Genomic DNA, 18,551 nt, shown 5'->3' with positions numbered 1-18,551 from the left:
TGTGGTTTAGCTCTTGAGAGTCTCTTGGACAGCTAGGAGATCAAACCAGTCCATCCTAACAGAAATCAAGCTGAATATTCACCAGAAGGACTGATGCTGAAGCTCCAATACTTTGGCCACCTGATGTGAAGAACTGAGTCATTGGGAAAGACCCTGACGCTGGGAAAGACTGAAGGTAGGAGAAGGGGACGACAGATGATAAAGTGGTTGGATGCCATCACTGACTCAATGGACCTGAGTCAGAGCAAGCTCTGGGAGATACTAAAGGACAAGGAAGCCTGGCGTGCTGCTGTCCATGGGGTCACAAAGAGTTGGACAGGACTGAGCGACTGAACAATAAGCTGCCCCAGACAAAGAACCTGTAGGCAGCGGGTGGGGCCAGAAAGGGTTCTCCCTTCCTTTCTCAAGATGGCGGGAACAACAACATGATTGCTGTAGAACTGGATTCAATCAGGGCTGGAACAGAGTGTGTGGGCAAAGGGAGTTAGAGCTATTAGTCCCAGCATTTACGACAGGAGTGTGCTGGAGAGAGCAGCAGGGTGGCAGGAGTTAGAATCACTGAGAACTGAAGGCAAGTGGGGAGAGTCCAATGAGGCCTGGCATGACACGATCTGACGGCTTGAGTCCTGGAAGAGGATAACACTCCAGGAACTTTAAGAAGCACTAACTAAAACAGGAATAATACGTTCCTGCAGAAGCAGTATCAAAAGAATGAAAATACAGTAAAAAAAAAAAAAACTTTCAAAAAATCATACTGAAAGTTCTGGAAGCTAGGATATATCCAACATTTAAACCATCACTCACTAAGGAAGATAATCCTATCTTCCCAAGACTTGCACAAGCTTCAACCCTCAGGAGCCACTCACCGCTTTCAGGAGGAGCCATCAACTGCCACATTCTCAGGCGCTGGGCTCCCAGGCCCCTCATCAGAATCCTCTCCATCTTCAGCCCACCCACCCATCAGAATTCAGCCCAAATGTAACCTGTTAAAACCTAAATTCCCACTGCATTTGAGACAAGTAAACATTACACTGTAATCATCTACTCCAGGAACCAAAAGAAACACAGTCCGTCTTGCGGAGCAGTTCTTGTACCTCCGCCTCTATTTAGGGCAGAAGGGCGCAGAACCATGAGGAGGACCACAAAAGCAGCACACAACACCGCCAACTCAGAATTCCAGACCCTCAGCTGCTGAGTGAAACACCGCCCTCCACAGGCGCCACAGAGACCTCTTCACAGAGCAAAAAGGTGCCCTGACAGAAGCTGCCAGTTATCCTCCTCTCATTTAATCACACATACAACACTCTCTGAAGAAGGTCAGCCAAGATTATCTAATCAGGATGCTTAAACTTTCTGTACTCATAAAACTTTCTGATTCCTCATAATAATGTTTTTAATAGAGAAGAGTATAAAGGAGGGACTTCCCTGGTGGTCCAGTGGTTAAGAATCTGCCTGTGACACAGGGGACATGGGTTCGATCCCTGATCTGGGAACTAAGATCCCACATGCCCCATGGCAACTAAGCCTGTGAGCCACAACTACCACGTCCACGAGCTCTAGACCCCATGCTCCACAACAAGAGACGCCGCTGCAACGAGAAGCCCACACACCACAACTAGAGCGAAGTCCATGTGCAGCAACAAAGAGCCAAAAAAAAAAAAGATTACAAGGGAGACTGATTATATTAAAATGGTAATCAAAATGGTTATACTATATTAAACAAATTTAGGATTTTTTAAAGTTTATTTCACACTAATGGGGTTCTAGTAGCAGATCCACTAACTACTGTAATTTCAAGGTAGTGATGAGTATAAATGATATTTGATATGCTGCAACAACCATAATGTGATATGCAAACACCTGTGATTTTCACTGGTGATAAAGTCACAGGTCTGTTACTATGTGATTTGTTGCCTATGTTCATAATTGAAGAACACATTAAAACTCAGAAGTTCAGTTAAAAATAAAGATGTAAAATATTTCTTCCCATCTAGGTTGACATACCTCCTAAATTTTAATCAGATTAAGAAGCCCCAGGGAATTCCCTGGCAGCCCAGTGGTTAGGACTCTGTGTTCTAAGTGCCAAGGGCCTGGGGTTCAACCCCTGGCCAAGGAACTAAGACCCTGCAAGCCTCACACTGCAGCCATAAAAAAAAAAAAAAAAAAAAAGCCCCAGTAAGTGAATATTGTCTAAAATAGCAGACACCATACACCTCACCACTATTTGTTCATTAATCTTAACACCTGATTACAGTCACATTAGGCCAGGGACCATGTCTTATTTGTCTTTGGGCTTACAGGTCCAATACATGTTAGATGAAGGAACAAGCCATTTATCATCCTACTGGACTGTGGGCTCCCTGACCGCAAGAGATTCAGTCTCAACAACAATGTAGAGCAGGCACTGGAATCTTGAAAGAGTAAGTGTGTGAATATCTTATCTCCTTGGTTGGATGATAATCCTCCTGGGCTCAGGGATCAACTCACACTTCTTTGATTTCCCAGAGTCCAGTATACTGCTTCTCACATAAAACCACTCAAAAAAAATTTTTTTGACGGCATCATGCGGCATGTGGAATCTTAAGTTTTCCAACCAGGGATCAAACCCACATCCTCTGCAGAGCAAACTCGGAGTCTTAACCGCTGGACCCACCAAGAAAGCCCCTAAAACCACTCAAACATTTACTAAATGAAACATTAAGACAATACAGAGCCTCTGAAACAAAAATTAAAGTAGATAATGAGCAACTGGACCAGTTTTGTTGTAGCAAGAACACACATACACACACACAACCCACCCTACCCCACCCTACCCCACCCCACCCCACCCCGCTGCACTGGCGAGCCTGGCATGAACCAACCGACGGAAAAACAGTTTAATGTCACAGGGATAAACTACAATGTGGTTACTTGAAAATATGTTAAAAATATTCCCATTCTTAATTTAAAAATATAAAAACCTTAAAAATTCCTTCCTCATGAATGGTTCTTGCTTCTTCCTCGTAAAAATCTACAGTTTCAAGTACATTCTCCTTCTGCTACAAAACAAGATAAAATGTAGCACAAGACTTCCCTGGTGGCACAGTGGATAAGAACCTGCCCGCCAATGCCGAGGACACTGGTTGGATCCCTGATCCCGGAAGATTCCACACGCCGCAGAGCAACTAAGCCCATGCACCACAATGACAGCCTGTGCTCTGCAACGAGAGAAGCCGCTGCGACCAGAAGCCTGAGCACCGCACCACAGAACGGCCCCTGCTCACGGCAGGGGACGGAGAACCCTCGCAAAAGCAACAAAGACCCAGCATAGCCAAAAACTTAAAACAAACAACTAACAACATTGTAAAGCAACTATACTACACAAAAAATATAATAAAACAATATAATTTTTTTAATGTAGCAAGGCTGATTTGACTTGTTTTTAGTATTAATACAATCTACCCTACTGTTCAAAATTCCATACTACAAAATAGAACTGACATTACTCAGTTTACAAATTACCAATTGGCAGAGAAGCAGTGAAGTTGGTAAAAATGCTGAAAGGTAAGACTGGGGGCAGGATAAGCTGGGAGGTTGTGACTGACATGTACACACTACCAAACATAACACAGCCAACTCACAAGGACCTTTTGTACGGCACAGGGGACTCCGCTCAACACTCTGTAACGGCCTATCCGGGGAAAGAATCTAAGAAAGAGTGGACACATATGTAACACATCCACTTTGCTGAATACCTGAAACAAAGCACTGCAAGTCAACTACAGTCCAATAAAAATTTCAAACTGATAATAAATAAGTGGAAAGGGTTAGAAAAGGTAAGAGTAACTGCCAACTAAGGCTCAATCAGAAATGAAGACAAAGCATTTCTGAAATGAGAAATACAAGGCTATACATTTTGGAATTTACACATTTCAGGACAAATCATCTATTTGAAATCCAACCCAGAATTCTTCCACTTGGCAGAGAAACACCTCTCCTCTTCACCTTTACCCCTTAATTCCATCTGATTCGTGTACTGCTTATGCCATGTGCCGAGCACTTTCTACTTTTATTACAATTATCAAGACGAAAATACAAGTTCCGTACAGATAGGAGGTATCTTAATTTACCTTCATGTCACCCACAAGAGATAGTAGTAACTTGTATATAGCAATTCAGCAAAAAACGCTTGATGAATAAGGATTATTTCTTCCAAAACAAGACATATCTTGTACTCATTATGAAAAACAGATGCCAAATGTTCAGAGGATAACCTGTCATTGATACTCTCAATTTTAAATGCCCTGAAAATTAAAATTGAGAATGTCTACCAAATAAAAGTTATTTCTAATTTTGATGTCTATTCCTAAATAACAAATAGGACCACATTTCGTATTTCTGCACAAACTAACCTAGCTGAGATATAAATTAAAATGGTCTCTAAGTCAATACCAGACTATGAAAATCTTTACATTTATTTTAAAAATAAGGTTCTTTAGGCCTATAGCCAAACTAGTCAGCAACAAAATCCACTACGTTTTGATTCTTGCTCAAGTTTTCTACCATAGTAGAATAAACACTTAAAGTTACTAGATGATTAACTCAATGATAATACATATAGGTGACAAGTTTCTTGAGGGCATAGACTTTGTCTATACTCAGCACTGACTCAAGAGACATGAGTTTGAACAAACTCTTGTAGAGAGTGAAGGACAGGGAAGCCTGGCGTGCTGCAGTTCATGGGGTCGCAGAGTTGGATGTGACTTAGTGATTGAACAACAAAAACGTATCTAGCACCACGTATCTGGGAGGTACGCCCCACAAATATTTGCTGAAAGATTTGACAATCATCCTAGCTCCTGGCTCTCACTGACACGCTCTGGGAGCTTCTCACCACGGCTCACATCCACCCATGTAGCCTCTCCAAGTATCAGCACCATCCTCCTCTTCAAGGCCAAGGGGACCAGGGTATCACAGGCAAGCTTCTCAAGCCTGCTTTAGGCGATAAACATGCTTCCCCCTCAGTACAGATGATTCTATAGTCAAATAAATTAATCTTTATATAAATACCTCAGAAGTCATTAAGTGGCCCTTAATGGGGAAAAAAAAAGATTTTCATCCAATTCCATATGTGCCCTACTAAACTAAGTATAAAATTTCTCAAAGTGAATTTGATATAAAAAAAAATTCCAAACTTCTAAGCCTCTTCTAAATAATAAATGGGGAGCAGAGCAGTGTGAAAATACAAATGGGGAGAAGGATGTGAACATGACCTTCTTTTAGAGCAATCTAGTATCTAAGACCAGTCTGTGGATAAAAAGCTTTAAAAGGCACGTAGTTCACTCTCCCACGTGAAGCATGAATCCCCCGGTCACCAACAGGTGGTCCTGCAGTCTTTGACACAGAGACTTTGGTATCTCCTATACAGAACACTCATTGTCTCTCAAGTCAACCCATAACTGTCCTGGATAACTCCATCTCAAAAAACATTTTGGCTATTATTATTAACTGACCTTCTGACCCCAGCTTCATCTCAGCATGGTGTACCCAAGCTTTTTCTAGCAATAAAGACCTAGAATCACTATATGTTCAACCGCTTTCACAACACACCCCACTCTTCCCAATTCCCATTCAAGATGTAGGCAATGAATCCAAGTCAGGAGACACCTCCCCAGTACAAAGATAAATTTTCATTTAAAAATCACTGAGCACAGAATCATACAATTTTAAGAAGTGAAAGGCCTTGTATGTGTTTTAGTTGCTTAGTCCACCTCTTTGCGACCCCATGGACTGTAGCCTGCCAGGTTTCTCTGTCCATAGCATTTTCCAGGCAAGAATACTGGAGTGGGTCGCCATTTCTTTCTCCAGGGGATCTTCCCAAACCAAGGACCGAACCCTGGCCTCCTGAATTGCAGGCAGATTCTTAACCGAAAAGGCCTTGGACACCATCTAATTCTACTTTTCATCTCTTGTAGGAATTGTTTCAATCTCTGGACAGTACATCTATGGCCCAGAATCTTAAGATGGCAAGCAAAATGTAAAGGCTCTTTGCTTTGAATGTTAAGTAATTCTGAGTGTAGCTTTAAAAACTTGTTTGATTCAATTTAAAAAGGAGGAGGACTTCCCTGGGGGTCCAGGGGTTAAGCATCTGCCTGCCAATGCAGGGCAGAGACACGGGTTCCACCCCTGGTCTGCGAAGATTCCACACGCTGTAAGCCCCCGAGCCACAGCTACTGCAGCCTGCGCTCTGCAAGAAGAGGAGGAGAAGTCAGAGCACCGCAACCAAAAAGGAGCCCCGGCTCAGAGCAATTGGAGAAAGTCCGCGCACAGCAGCCGAGAGCCAGAGCACCATACAACCATAAACAAACAACTGTTCTACAGGGGGGGTCAGGAAGGCATAAACTGGGGTAAACAAGGTCCTCCACAGAGAACTACATTCAACAGCCTATAATAAACCATAATGGAAAAGGATATGAAAAAGTATATAGGCATATATATAGATAACTGAATCACTCTGCTGTACACCAGAAACTAATACAACACTGCAAATCAATCATGCTTCAATAAAATATTTTCTAAAAACCTGAAAAGTTGTTTGACAGCACATAGGTCTGGTAGGTAACATGGTTTGATAGAAGCAGATCAAAAGTAACCTGCACCATTTGGCTGCTTTCCACCACTTCACTGTCTCTTGCTACATAATTTCCCAGTTATAAAGAGATAAATTTGTTACCAACTAACAATAATTTAAAACATCTTTTGAGGGGACTTCTTTGGTGACCCAGTGGCTAAGACTCTGTGGCTCTCAACGCAGGGGGCCAAGATGTGATCCCTCGTCAGGGAACTAGATCCCACTTGCTGCAACTGAGAGAGCTGACAGGTTGTGCAGTGAAGACAGAAGACCTGGTCTGCTGCAACTAAAACCGGTGCAGCCAAACAATAAATAAAAATAAATATGAAAAAATACTTTCAGTTTTTAATAAAATAAAACATCTTTTGGGAATCCCTTGGCAGTCCAGTGGTTAGGACTCGGCTCTTTCACTGCCGGGAACCTGAGTTCAATCCCTGATCAGGGAACTAAGAACCTGTAAGCTGTGTAGTTCAGCAAAAAAAAAAAGTTTTTTTTTAATTTAAAAAAATAAAATAAAAATGTCTTTTAAAAGATATGAGCTACTAAAGATACCTGGTAATTTTGGGCCTAAAACTGAATATATCTTCCAGCACCTAAAGATCGTTCTTTAAACTAATGTATGTGGCTGCATCAGGTCTTAGTTGTCGAATGCAGGATCTTCTGTTGCTGTGTACGGGCTTCTCTCTAGTTGTGGCATGAGGGCTAAGTTGCTCCAGTTTACATGGGATCTTAGTTCCTGGACCAGGGATTGAACCCAGGGCCCCTGAATTGCCAGGCATATTCTTAACCACTTGACCATTAGGGAAGTCCCTAAAGAGCTTTTTAAAGTAGGACATAGATGGACATGGACGCTTTACCCAGTCATTCACTCAACAAATTTAACTGTAGGGGTCTACTCCATGTAGGAAAACAGAGAAAACAGAAAAGACACCCAATTCTAAGGGAGCTTTGTTTCTAGAAGAGATAGAGAGTTACAAATTGAGAAAAGTTCTAGAAAGGCAAAGTACAGGATGCTATAAAAACGTATAATGGGGAAAACTGATCTAGACTGAGAATTCAAAGAAGGATATGCTGAGAAGTGATGCTCAAGCAGGAATCTGAGTGGCGGCATTCACATTTATGCTAAAACAGATCTCCATAAAATCAGAGTTGGTACAATAAGCCCAGTACCTTGGCATCTTTATACTGAAACCTCTTTTTTAAAAAAAAAGGAAACCAAAGTATGCCATAAAGAAAGCTAGTAGCTGAAAGTTCTTGGGTAGAAGGGTAGGGTCTCACTCGTCTTTTGGTATCCCACATTACCTTGCCGAGTAGAATTATCATCATAGTAGTCACTTAAATCTTCGCTGAAACAATGAGTTTACCCTCAGTATTAAATCAGTGTCCATATTATTTTTAATTCAGAAAAATAAATTTATAAAACTAGATGTTTTCACACAAGAAACCCTACTCGGAACTTTGGTTCTGAAAAGAAATGATGCTTTTATCTACCTCACAGGATTGCAAGATTCAATAAGATTACACAGGGCAAAATGCCGGGGTAAATTCTGAAGAGCTTGAAGTACACGGTTATCTGTGCAACCAAAAAGCTAGATCAGTCTCTTCTCACTAAGACAGCTGTTTAGATTCAGTTGTGCTTCTTTGTCATGAATTTTTTACCTCGAGAAAAAAACTGATTCACAGTTTGCACATCCTCTCTAGCCTTGGCTTTCTCCAAAGGGGTGCGACTCCATAAACTGAAGGTCCCTTTCAGCTCTAGCAACTGACCTGTGTTTTCCCAGGGCCAAGATTACACTCCTCAGCTTAGGTCTCTGACTACCTCCTCATTTACTCTAATTCCCCAGGACTCCACACTTGCTTTCAGGAATGACAGTACAGAGTTCACAATTTAAGGTTTTTAAAAGACCTAGTTTTGCAGCAGTGTGCATGGGCCTAGGGAATATTACACTTAGTGACATAAGTCAGAAAAAGACAAATATTGTATGACATCACATATTACATGTGGAATCTAAAAAATCATACAAATGAACATCTATGTAAAACATAAAGACTCACAGATAAAACAAACTAGCAGTTACCAAAGGGAAGAGGGAAGGCAGAAGGGGCGAGTTACGGGTACAGGATGAGAGACACAAACGATGTATAAAATAAATAAGAAACAAGGGTATACTGTATGGCACAGGGAATTACAGCCATTATCTTATACTTTTAATGGAGTATAATCTGTAAAAATACTGAATCACTATGCCTTATACCTGAAACTAATATTATACTATAAACCAACTATACTTTAATAACATAAAAGACCCACAGTCAGATTTAAGTTGAATGTATTCATCCAATTTAAATCTTCTAAATGACATAAATGATCTGATTGTTGTAAAACTTTGTATGCCCCAAAGGAAAAAACTTTTAAAGAGTTAAAACAACGAAATGTCAAAAACAGATTTATAACTCCTAACCCCAAAAAGTAAAATTTGAAGTTTTTTAAATTAAGGTTTAATTCACCTTTAATTAAGGTTTTTTAATTAAGGAAAAGTATCTGCTATGTTTTAAAATCAGAAAATGGAGTCATAAAAACAATCAGTTATACTCAGAAATAACAGAAAATAAATGCAAACTCATTCATGGACATGATTTTTTTAAAAAATTACAGTGGCTAGAAAAGAGCTTAAATGTCCAACATATAATGCGAATGTATCCACAAGATATTACCACATGAAAATGAAATTTTACAGAAAAGTTAATGTGCTCAAGTAAATTACACAGCTGAAGGCTCATTTACATGTTTAAGATTTGTCTTGTTTAAAATCATTTTTTGGTGTAGTTTTGAAAAGATCTTGTAGTTTATCCTTCATTGAGTAGGACTAAAAGTAGGCACCATTATGATACTTCCAGGCAAGAGACCTATTTTTATGATGCAAACCAGAGATACCAGGTACAGATACAGTTTGCCACTAAAATGCTTCAGAAACAGCATATTTTAGAAGAAAAAAAAATTTTTTTAAGGTAATGTCTACACTAGTGACAATATATTTAGCTTTTAGGCACTTTTAAATTATTTTGTAAATCAATTTAATAACTTAAAATTCTAAACTTATTTTCAGAGAAAAAGCTGATCCTTTCAGTCACTGCATCAATGTCAAGATAAACGCTCCTGTTTGACAGATGCTCTTAACGCTTATTTGAACTGTATTTCACACCTACTGAATGTCTGGGGCCTTTAAAGTCCATTATAGTCATAATGCTAAAAATCACAACAGCTGTACTGCAATCCTCTCTCTTAAAGAGCTGCAGACAGACGTGAAGCAACTCGTTAAAGGCCGCCCAACAAGCCAGCGACAAAGTTGAGGGTATGACTAGAAACTTCAACTCCTAGACTACTAACTACTTCAGACTTCCAATTCTGTAAGAGAACAAAGTCAAGCGATTTACCTGCAGTAATTTACAACAGGATACCTCAAACACAGTAGTATACTTAGCACAGACACTAACAGAAAGGCTCACCTAGAACTAATGAGACAACTTGCTCTACCTAGATACCACTGCCACATTCCTAGATCTTGTAACCAAGCAAAAACCCACTGCTTCTGGACACAGTATATCCTGGGAAACGTTCACCCTTCAATACATACAATCTATTTTCACACTAACTGACCATTTATAAATTAATCTGTTAACACCTTTTCCCACGCCCAGGTGCTGTCGGGGGCGGGGGGGAGGGTGGGGGGCGCTGGTGAGGGCATTAATTTCCTCATTTTCCCAAGAGTCAACTCCCAGACGGCGTACCTCAAAAGTAAGCAGTTCTCAATGAGAACACAGTTACGTAGTCAATGAAAGAAAAGTTCTAATAAGTTCCTTCTTTCAAAGAGGTACTTTAAGAGGATGATTACATGCTTGCCAGAATTACTGTTAAAATCGCCCGCCCAGAATAATGGTTCTTGTGAAGCAGCTTTTAAGGCATATCCCTCCCTTGCTGGGCACATACAGTCTGACTTGTTAGACGAGGATGGATCTGGGCACGCTCCTACAGCATCCCTAGGAAGCAGCTCAGTTCACTGAAAACATCTCCTCCATTCCCAAGTGTGGTCCTCATTCCGTTCCATACTGTAAGGGACAAGATGACCCCTCCCTTAACAATCTTTCAGAAGGAAGGTTCCCTCCGCGGAGACAAGTTGACAGCCGGCCTCCCTCGGATGATTTTTTTTTTTTTTTTTTTTGGAAACTGCCAAGTGTTAACAGCAGAAGAGGCTCCTAGTGAGCGGCGGTGCGGCAGCAGGTGAGGTGGCCCTTGGTGCCGAGCCGGTCCATTTCTGACCGAGTCCTCCGCCTCCCGGCCGGGTTCCGCCTTACAAATCTGCCCCCAGCCGCCCCTGGTCTCTCACCCAGAGCCGGACTCGCAACCCGCCCCGGGAGGCGAGACGGCCCAAGCCGCGACCAGACGGCCACCCCACCTCTTCCGGGGACTCGCAGGCCCGGCTCCCCGGCCGTGTCAGAACCTGACAAACCCTGCCGGAGGGGCGGCAGCCGGCCCCACACGTTCCCGGGGGCCTCCCGGCCGGAGCCCCACACCCGCGGCCCCTCTCCACCGCCCCCGCCGCCGCCACTCTCCTCCTCCCGAATCCCCCCTTCCTCAGGAGCACTCCGGTGGAGTTACCGGCCCACTCCAAAGTGAGAGCGGTGGCCACCCCGGCGGCCACCCCGGCCTCCCGCTGTCACCGCCCTGCCCCCGACCTCTGCCCACGCCGGGGCGAAGTCCCGCTGACGCCCCCGGTCGGTACCTTGCGGACCCCCTTGTAGATATAGAAGTAGAGCTCCCGGCCCACATTGAAGCAGAGGCGGTCGCCGTTACCAGACTGGTCGTTGAGGTTTACGAAGGAGACGCGGACAGGGTTAGAGCCCTGCGAGTTGAAGGGCACCCGGTTGGGCCGGCTGTACTCCGAGTGCGGCAGCAGCTTGTACAGACCTTCCCGGGTGGTGAATTGGGTCTTAATCTCGTTCATCTCCTTCCCTCCTCCCTCCGTCGCCATCTTGGAAAGCAGCGTTCATCCTGCCCTAAGTGCCCGGATCACGCCCACCGCGCAGGCGCCGTCCCCGGGCTCTCGCTCTTTCCTCCCTCCCCCCCACCACGCCCCCGCCCCTTCCTTCTGGCCCCTCCCACCCGCGAGCCGGCCCCGCGGAGGCTGGCGAGGAGAAGGGGCGGGCTTGTTTACGGCCCGACTGCGCAGGCGTGCTCACCTGGCGCGCTCCACGCGGCGGGGCGTCCGCAGGCTCCTCCCCCCGCCGGGCGCGGCCTCGGCGCGACCCCAGAAGCGCGCAGGTGTTGCGGTGCAGGGTAGGGGCCGGTGGGCTGACTGGACTGAGCCGGCTAGCGAAAGCCGCGGCCGGGCTGAGGTTGGCGGCTCTGAGGGAAACTCGGGCCCTGCCCTGAGAGGTCCCGAGACCTTTAGGGGCTGAGGAGGGAGCCGCTTCAGCAGCCGGCAATTCGGGGTCGGCGCGTGGGGTGCGGCGAACAAGCGCGGAAGCCCCAGTGTTCTGACCCAGGGGAGGGCGCGGGGGAGCCCCGAGTCTGGGAGGGGGCGGGCCCTCTGTCCTGATCCTCCGCTAGGCTGCCCCGCGCGACCGTTTGGATGCGCGAGTCAGGAAGCCCCTCTGCGCTTCCCAGAATCCGTTTCCGAGAAGGACCTCAGCTTGCCGCTTCATCTTTTTTCTTTTTTTAGACGGATTGGCGGGGAATGGACGTATAGATACGTAACATCTGTGTTTGTTAGTCAAATATCTGCATACCTATCTGTGGTGAGCATTGGCTAATTTCAGGAAAGCAGGTTGTGTCGGCGCTTCTGTTTCTTAAGTTTGTCTCCACCAGGTGTTTAGAGAAAAGGGGAGGATGGATCTGGGCACGCTCCTACAGCATCCCTAGGAAGCAGCTCAGTTCGGGGTCGGGGAAATGACTTTGGGAACCAGATACTGAATCGAAGCAGGATTCCCTTCTCTTGCTCCACAGTTTATTAAGAGCTCTCATAAAGTTGAACGCTGTTGATTTTTGTATCAGGCTCAAGTGGAATCTGCAGAATGGTTTACTCCACGTAGTTGTGGGGATATACTGTACTCGGTCTCGATTGTAAAGCAGGCACGCAGATTAAACCATCACCCTTTTATCCCTGGGTTTCTTAGCATATTGCACTAGAGTAAGAGAGTTTCTCAAGTGATAAACATTCTGATAGACTTTCGCGGAGTTGGAGTGCGAGGCCAATATTTGTTACACCAACAATGTTCTGTTCCCTCAGTACAAATCATAGATGGAGGGTCACAAAAGAAGTAGAGGGAGGTATGTTGTGAAGAGGAGTTTAAATCATAAACATTCTACGTATCACAAAGCAAGCAGATGCCAGTGCAGACGGCGTCACTGATGTAATAATGCGTTTGACGCTGACATCCCGTAGCCGATGTGCATGTTGGCAGAAAAGCTCTAGAGTAAAATCCTACTTAAAGAATAGATTCCTAAAACACCTAAAATTTTGTGTTACAATTGTTCTGATGTTATGTCTTCTGCTAAAAGTCAGATAGGTATCAGAAGTCTTTATAAATGCCACAATGTATTCTAGTTCCCATGGATTTACCCCCAATTTCCTATAACTATGTTATTTTACGTTGAAAATGTGTATAATCTCCTTGAAGGGTAGTGACATCCTGAATCGTCTAAAAATAATTCAACTGTGTTCCTTAGTTACCACGGGGGAAAAAATAATAATACTTGGAGAAGAAAAAAAAACCTAAGCTAGCAGAAATTAACCCTCAAATTAACCACAACTTTCAATTATCAATAATACCTATAACCTTAGGGTTCTATTAAGGTTTTATTCTATATAAATTTAACATTTGATTGTGATCACAGTAATAATAGGTTGTTCACTTTGTCCCATCCAAATCCTTTGAAAAATTTAATAGTTTTCCTCTTTTCATTTACCCTGCTACACACTCAACTCAATAAATAACACCAAATTTATATAACTGGGCCTGACTGATTTTCAGTTTCAAACCGGGCATTTTTACATGGATTTGTGCCTCAGATTCATCAGCCTCTAAATCTTATCCATATTCTCAAAGTTGAGTCATTATAGCTTCTTGCATATAGCTTTCCTTAGCAATATACCTCTCCTTCATTTCACTTTTTTTCTCTCAACTTTCCTGGAATAGACAACTACCAAGATAATTTTCTTGAAACAATGCTTTAGATACTACATTATTTTGCCCCCAAAACTCTCAATGACTTTGATTATCCATACTATTCTGTTTTGCATGATTCCTCCATTCCAGTCAAACTCTTCTGCCATCACCCTTAGCTCTTTGCCCTACCATGGGAAGATCTAGGTAGAGCTGACCAAGCAGAGGGAAAAAATCCCACAGGGTACCCAAGGCAGGAGTGTGCATAGCATGTGCAAGGAATAGCAAGACAGCCAGTGTGGCCAGAGCAGAGTGAGTGAGGAAGCTTTAAGAATTGCAGGCTTTAAGAATCCATTTGGGAAACTTCCTTCATGGTTCAGTGGTTAGGACTCCGTACTCCCAATGGAGGCGACCTGGGTTCAATCCCTGATCGAAGAACTAAGATCCCGCATGCCATGGCCAAAAAAAATTTTTTTAATTAATAAAAACTAAAAGAATCCATTTGCTTGCTGGTTTGAGAGTAGACTCAGGGAGACATGAGTGGACAGGGAGGCTGCTTCAGAGGCTAGCAGTAGTATTCCAGGCCAAGGATGATGGAGGCTTGGATGAGAAGTGGTGGCAGTTGAGGTTAAGAAAGACTAGAGAATCCTAGTTACATTCTGAAGGTAAATTCAATGGGATTTCCCAGCAGATAAGAGGTGGCTTGTGGGAGATATGAAAGAGTCAAGAATGACCCCACGATGGGCAGCTGGAGGATGGAAGTACCATGAACTGAGATGAAAAGGCTGGTTAAGAGCAGGTTTTGAAAGGAGGATTAGGGTTTCCCTGGTGAATCAGTGGTAAAAAATTCACTTGCTGGTGCAGGAGACACAGGTTCAATCCCTGATCCGGAAGATCCCACATGCTGCAGAACAACGAAGCCCATGAGCCACAACTATCAAGTCTGTGCTCTCGAGTCCACAAGCCGAAATTACTGAGCCTGAGCACCAAAACTACTAAAGCCCGCACACCTAGAGCCTGAGCTCTGCAACAAGAGAAGCTACTGCAGTGAGAACCCTGAGCACAGCAGCTAGAGAGTAGCCTCTGCTGACTGCAACTAGAGAAAAGCCCAAGCAGCAACGAAGACCCAGGAAAATAAACAGAATTCTAAAAAAAAAAAGGAAGACCAGGAGCTCAGTTTTGAGCATGTTGGGTGTGGGATGTCTATGAGGCGTTAATAGGAAATGTCCAGGAGGCAGTTGAATAATCGGGTCTGGATAGAAGTCTAGCCCACTAGCATGTGCATGTATTCAGCAGTCCTTAGCTGATAGATGGCCTCTAAAGCCTGGATCCTGTCACCAAGGGAGTGAATGGGCACAGTGGGACAATCTAGGAGGTGGGAGAGAAGAGGAATATTTGTTGATGAAAAAGAGCATACTATTTTTTTTTCAACTTAATACATAGGAGTATTCACTTTAGACCAAACGTTGTTTTTTCCAACTCAGAGATTGGTTCATTAAGATGCTGAAAAGCAGTGTTTTGGTTTTTTTTTAAACCTTGAAGAGAAACAGTGTTTGCCACAGTGACCTTGGGCTTCTTAGATTGCCGGGGTAAAGAACCTGCTTGCCAGTGCAGGAGTCCCAAGAGGTGCGGGTTCAATCCCTGGGTCAGGAAGATTCCCTGGAGGAGGAAATGGCAACCCACACCAGTATTTTTGCCTAGAAAATTCCATGGACCGAGGAGCCTGGCAGGCTATGACTAGTCCATGGGGTTGCAAAGAGTCGGACATGACTGAGCTCGCATGCACAGCGACCTTATAAAGAAAAATGGGCACAGACAAGCGTCTTTAGAAACTACACTGGTGCTCTTTACTGGCTCATTATATACAGTAACCAATCTCTCAAATTTAGCTTGTTGATGAGCTTATTCTATTATTAATCACATCGTGACTTGGTACTTCTTATAACACTGTTATGGGAATGGAAAACAAATTTGGAAAACAGCATGTAACGTAGTGTCCTTAATACACCACTCCAACTTTGTATTTCAGATGTGCAGACTGGTTAAACTGACACACCATTGGAATTGTTCAGTTATGATATGTACAAATTGATCTTGTGTAAAGCATCTTATTCTCTAACCGTTATCAAGTGGATGCAATACTTAATATTTCACACATGCTTTGCAATAAAAGTACTTTTTAAAGAGCTCTTTTAGGGTTTTCTAAGGGGCTTCCCTCATGGCTCAGATGTTAAAGAATCTGCCTAGATGCAGGAGACTCAGATTCAATCCCTAGGTCAGGAAGATCCCCTGGAGAAGGTGCTGAAGAAGACTCTTGAGAGTCCCTTGGACTGCAAAGATATCAAACCAGTCAATCCTAAAGGAAATCAACCCTGAATATTCACTGGAAGGACATGCTGAAACTCCAGTACTTTGACCACTTGAGCTGACTCATTGGAAAAGACCCTGATGCTGGAAAAGGCTGAGGGCAGAAGGAGAAAGGGGTGACAGAGGATGAAATGGTTAGATGGCATCACTGACTCAATGGAGTTGAGCAAACTCCGGGAGATAATGAAGGACAGGGAAGTCTGGCACACCGCGGTGTGTGGGATGGCAAAGAGTTGGACGACTTAGTGACTGAACAACAGTGCCGCTTAAAGGAAGTGCCTACTCCGTGGGCATTTTGCCAAGAGCTCCCACACACCCTGGTCTTCATGTACCACCTGGTGATGGAGGTACCCTTATCTCCTGTCCACACATGACAAAAGAGAGCAGTGAAGTGACTTGTCCAAATTATTACTCTACAATTAGGTATTAATAGAAACAAAACTTGAATTTAGATCTTAAAAGAGAAACATCTTGGAGTAAAGTAACAACAAAATATACTCATCTTTAAACCATACATTAATGAAGGGGGAAGAATAGCAGTTCAGATGAAGCAAACATCTGTATTTTTAAATTAAAAAAAAAAAAATTGAGTGCTCGCTTTGGCAGCACATATACTAAAATTGGAACGATACAGAGAAGATTAGCATGGCCCCTGCGCAAGGATGACACGCAAATTCGTGAAGCGTTCCATATTTAAAAAAAAAAAATTGAAGTATGGTTGATCTACAATGTTGTGTTAATTTCTACTGTACACCAAAGTGATTCAGTTATATATGTATATATACATATACACATTCTTTTTATATTCATCTCCACTGTGGTTTATCACAGGATATTGAATATAAATCCCTGTGCTATACAGTAAGACCTTGTTTATCCATTCTGTGTAAAATAGTTTACATCTGCTAATCCCAAGCTCTCACTCCATCTTTCCCTCATCGCCCTCCCCCTTGACAGCCAGAACTCTGTTCTCTAGCAAACATGTATTTTTTTTTAATTCAAACGTTTTTTAAAAAACTCAAAACTAGAAAACACAACCCAGAGAATAGAAGAAAATACTTGCAAATCAGGTACCTGATAAGATAATTGTGTGTGTAATGTATAGACAACTCCTACAACTTAAAAAAACAACCTAGCTTTTAAATGGGCGAAGGACTTGAATAGACATTTCTCCAAGAAGATATACAAGAAGGCCAGTAAGCACATGAAAAGATGCTCAGCATCACTGTCATCAGACAAATGCAAATCAAAGCCACAGTGAGATCCCACTTCACACCCACTAGGATGGCTATGCTCAGTAAGACGCGTAATACCAGGGGATGAGTATGTGGAGAAATCCAAACCCGAATATCCTGCTGGTAGGAACAGAAAACAGCGCAACCACTTTGGAAAATAGTCTAGTGTTCCTCAAAAGTTTAAACAGTTACCAATGACCTAGCCATTCATGTCCACACAAAAACTTGTACATGAACGTACATAGCAGCATTAGTCATAATAGCCAAAAATTAGAAACAATCCAGATGTCCGCTAACTGATAAATGGATAAACAAAATGTGGTGTATCCGTGCAGTCAGATTTTATTCAGCCACAAAAAGAAATGAGGTACCAATGTGTGCTATGGTGTGGATGGACCTTGAGAACGTGCTGAGTGAAGAGGCTGACACAGAAGGCCACGTGTCTTATGATTCCATTTATAGGAAATGTCAGGAAGAGGCAATTCTATAGAGACGGAAAATAGGTTAGTGGTTGCCTAGAGCTGGAAGGGGGAGGGGGAAGGAGGACTGGCTGCTAGTGGGTTTGGAGTGTCTTTTTAAGGTGACAAAATTATTCTAACATTGCATAGTTGCCTAGTTCTGAATATACTAAAACCCACTGAATTGTATACCGTTTACATGAGTAAGTTGTACGTGCTATTGAGTCAAAACTAGAGCAAGCTACACAGGGTCCAGTTTATTTTTCAAACAGCTACTAAATTCTTAGGAATAAGTACATGTTAGGCTGTTTGGACTTAAGCAGTGACGGGTGTCGTAAAGAAATTGCTGATACCCTCAGACTGAGAACCAAGCAAGTTTGGGAGTCTCCACCATAAGGCATGAGCCTCCCCCAGTCTCCAAGTTGTACCTGCATTTTTCTCTGTGTGCCTCTCCTTTTCAAAACCAATTTCTTCCCCTTGCTCTTGTAGGGAGTCCCTCTTGTGTGCTCAGGACAGCATGCTTAATTTCCCTGGCTCCCGGGCACACTGCTGCCTCCACTGCCTCCTTCCCAGCACTGTGAACTTGCTGAGCAAGGAATACTGGTCAACAGAGGTGCTCTTTTTCTCTGCTTAAAAACAAAACACTCTATCTAATGCCCAGTCTCTCAGCTCCCAGCCTTGAAAGACTCACAGCTGTGTCCCCCGCCTTATGTATAT

The 18,551-nt window shown here is 43.3% G+C and overlaps 1 protein-coding gene and 1 non-coding gene across 11 annotated transcripts in view; one reads left to right on the top strand and one right to left on the bottom strand.

The window, feature by feature from the left end:
- WDR20 (WD repeat domain 20) overlaps positions 1–11,691 on the bottom strand; it is a 64,270-nt gene extending 52,579 nt beyond the window's left edge. For 3 of the 10 annotated variants that reach the window (XM_043921618.1, XM_043921619.1, XM_043921626.1), the window contains exon 1: positions 11,392–11,689. In XM_043921618.1, coding sequence (XP_043777553.1) covers positions 11,392–11,640 — 249 coding nt within the window. In that variant the 5' untranslated portion in view covers positions 11,641–11,689. Of the gene's footprint in view, positions 1–11,391 lie in introns of all 10 variants that reach the window. The other 7 variants (XM_043921621.1, XM_043921629.1, XM_043921617.1 and 4 more) reach the window with 5 other exon arrangements.
- Positions 11,692–16,731: 5,040 nt separating this feature from the next.
- Positions 16,732–16,838, top strand: LOC122707295. The gene has a single exon (XR_006344807.1). It is a non-coding gene; the product is annotated as a U6 spliceosomal RNA (small nuclear RNA).
- Positions 16,839–18,551: the final 1,713 nt, after the last annotated feature.

Source organism: Cervus elaphus, chromosome 13 (assembly GCF_910594005.1).
Source record: "Cervus elaphus chromosome 13, mCerEla1.1, whole genome shotgun sequence".
Taxonomy (NCBI): Eukaryota; Metazoa; Chordata; class Mammalia; order Artiodactyla; family Cervidae; genus Cervus; species Cervus elaphus.
Note: the sequence above shows the minus strand (reverse complement) of the source record. Positions and strands in the feature narration are given on the sequence as shown.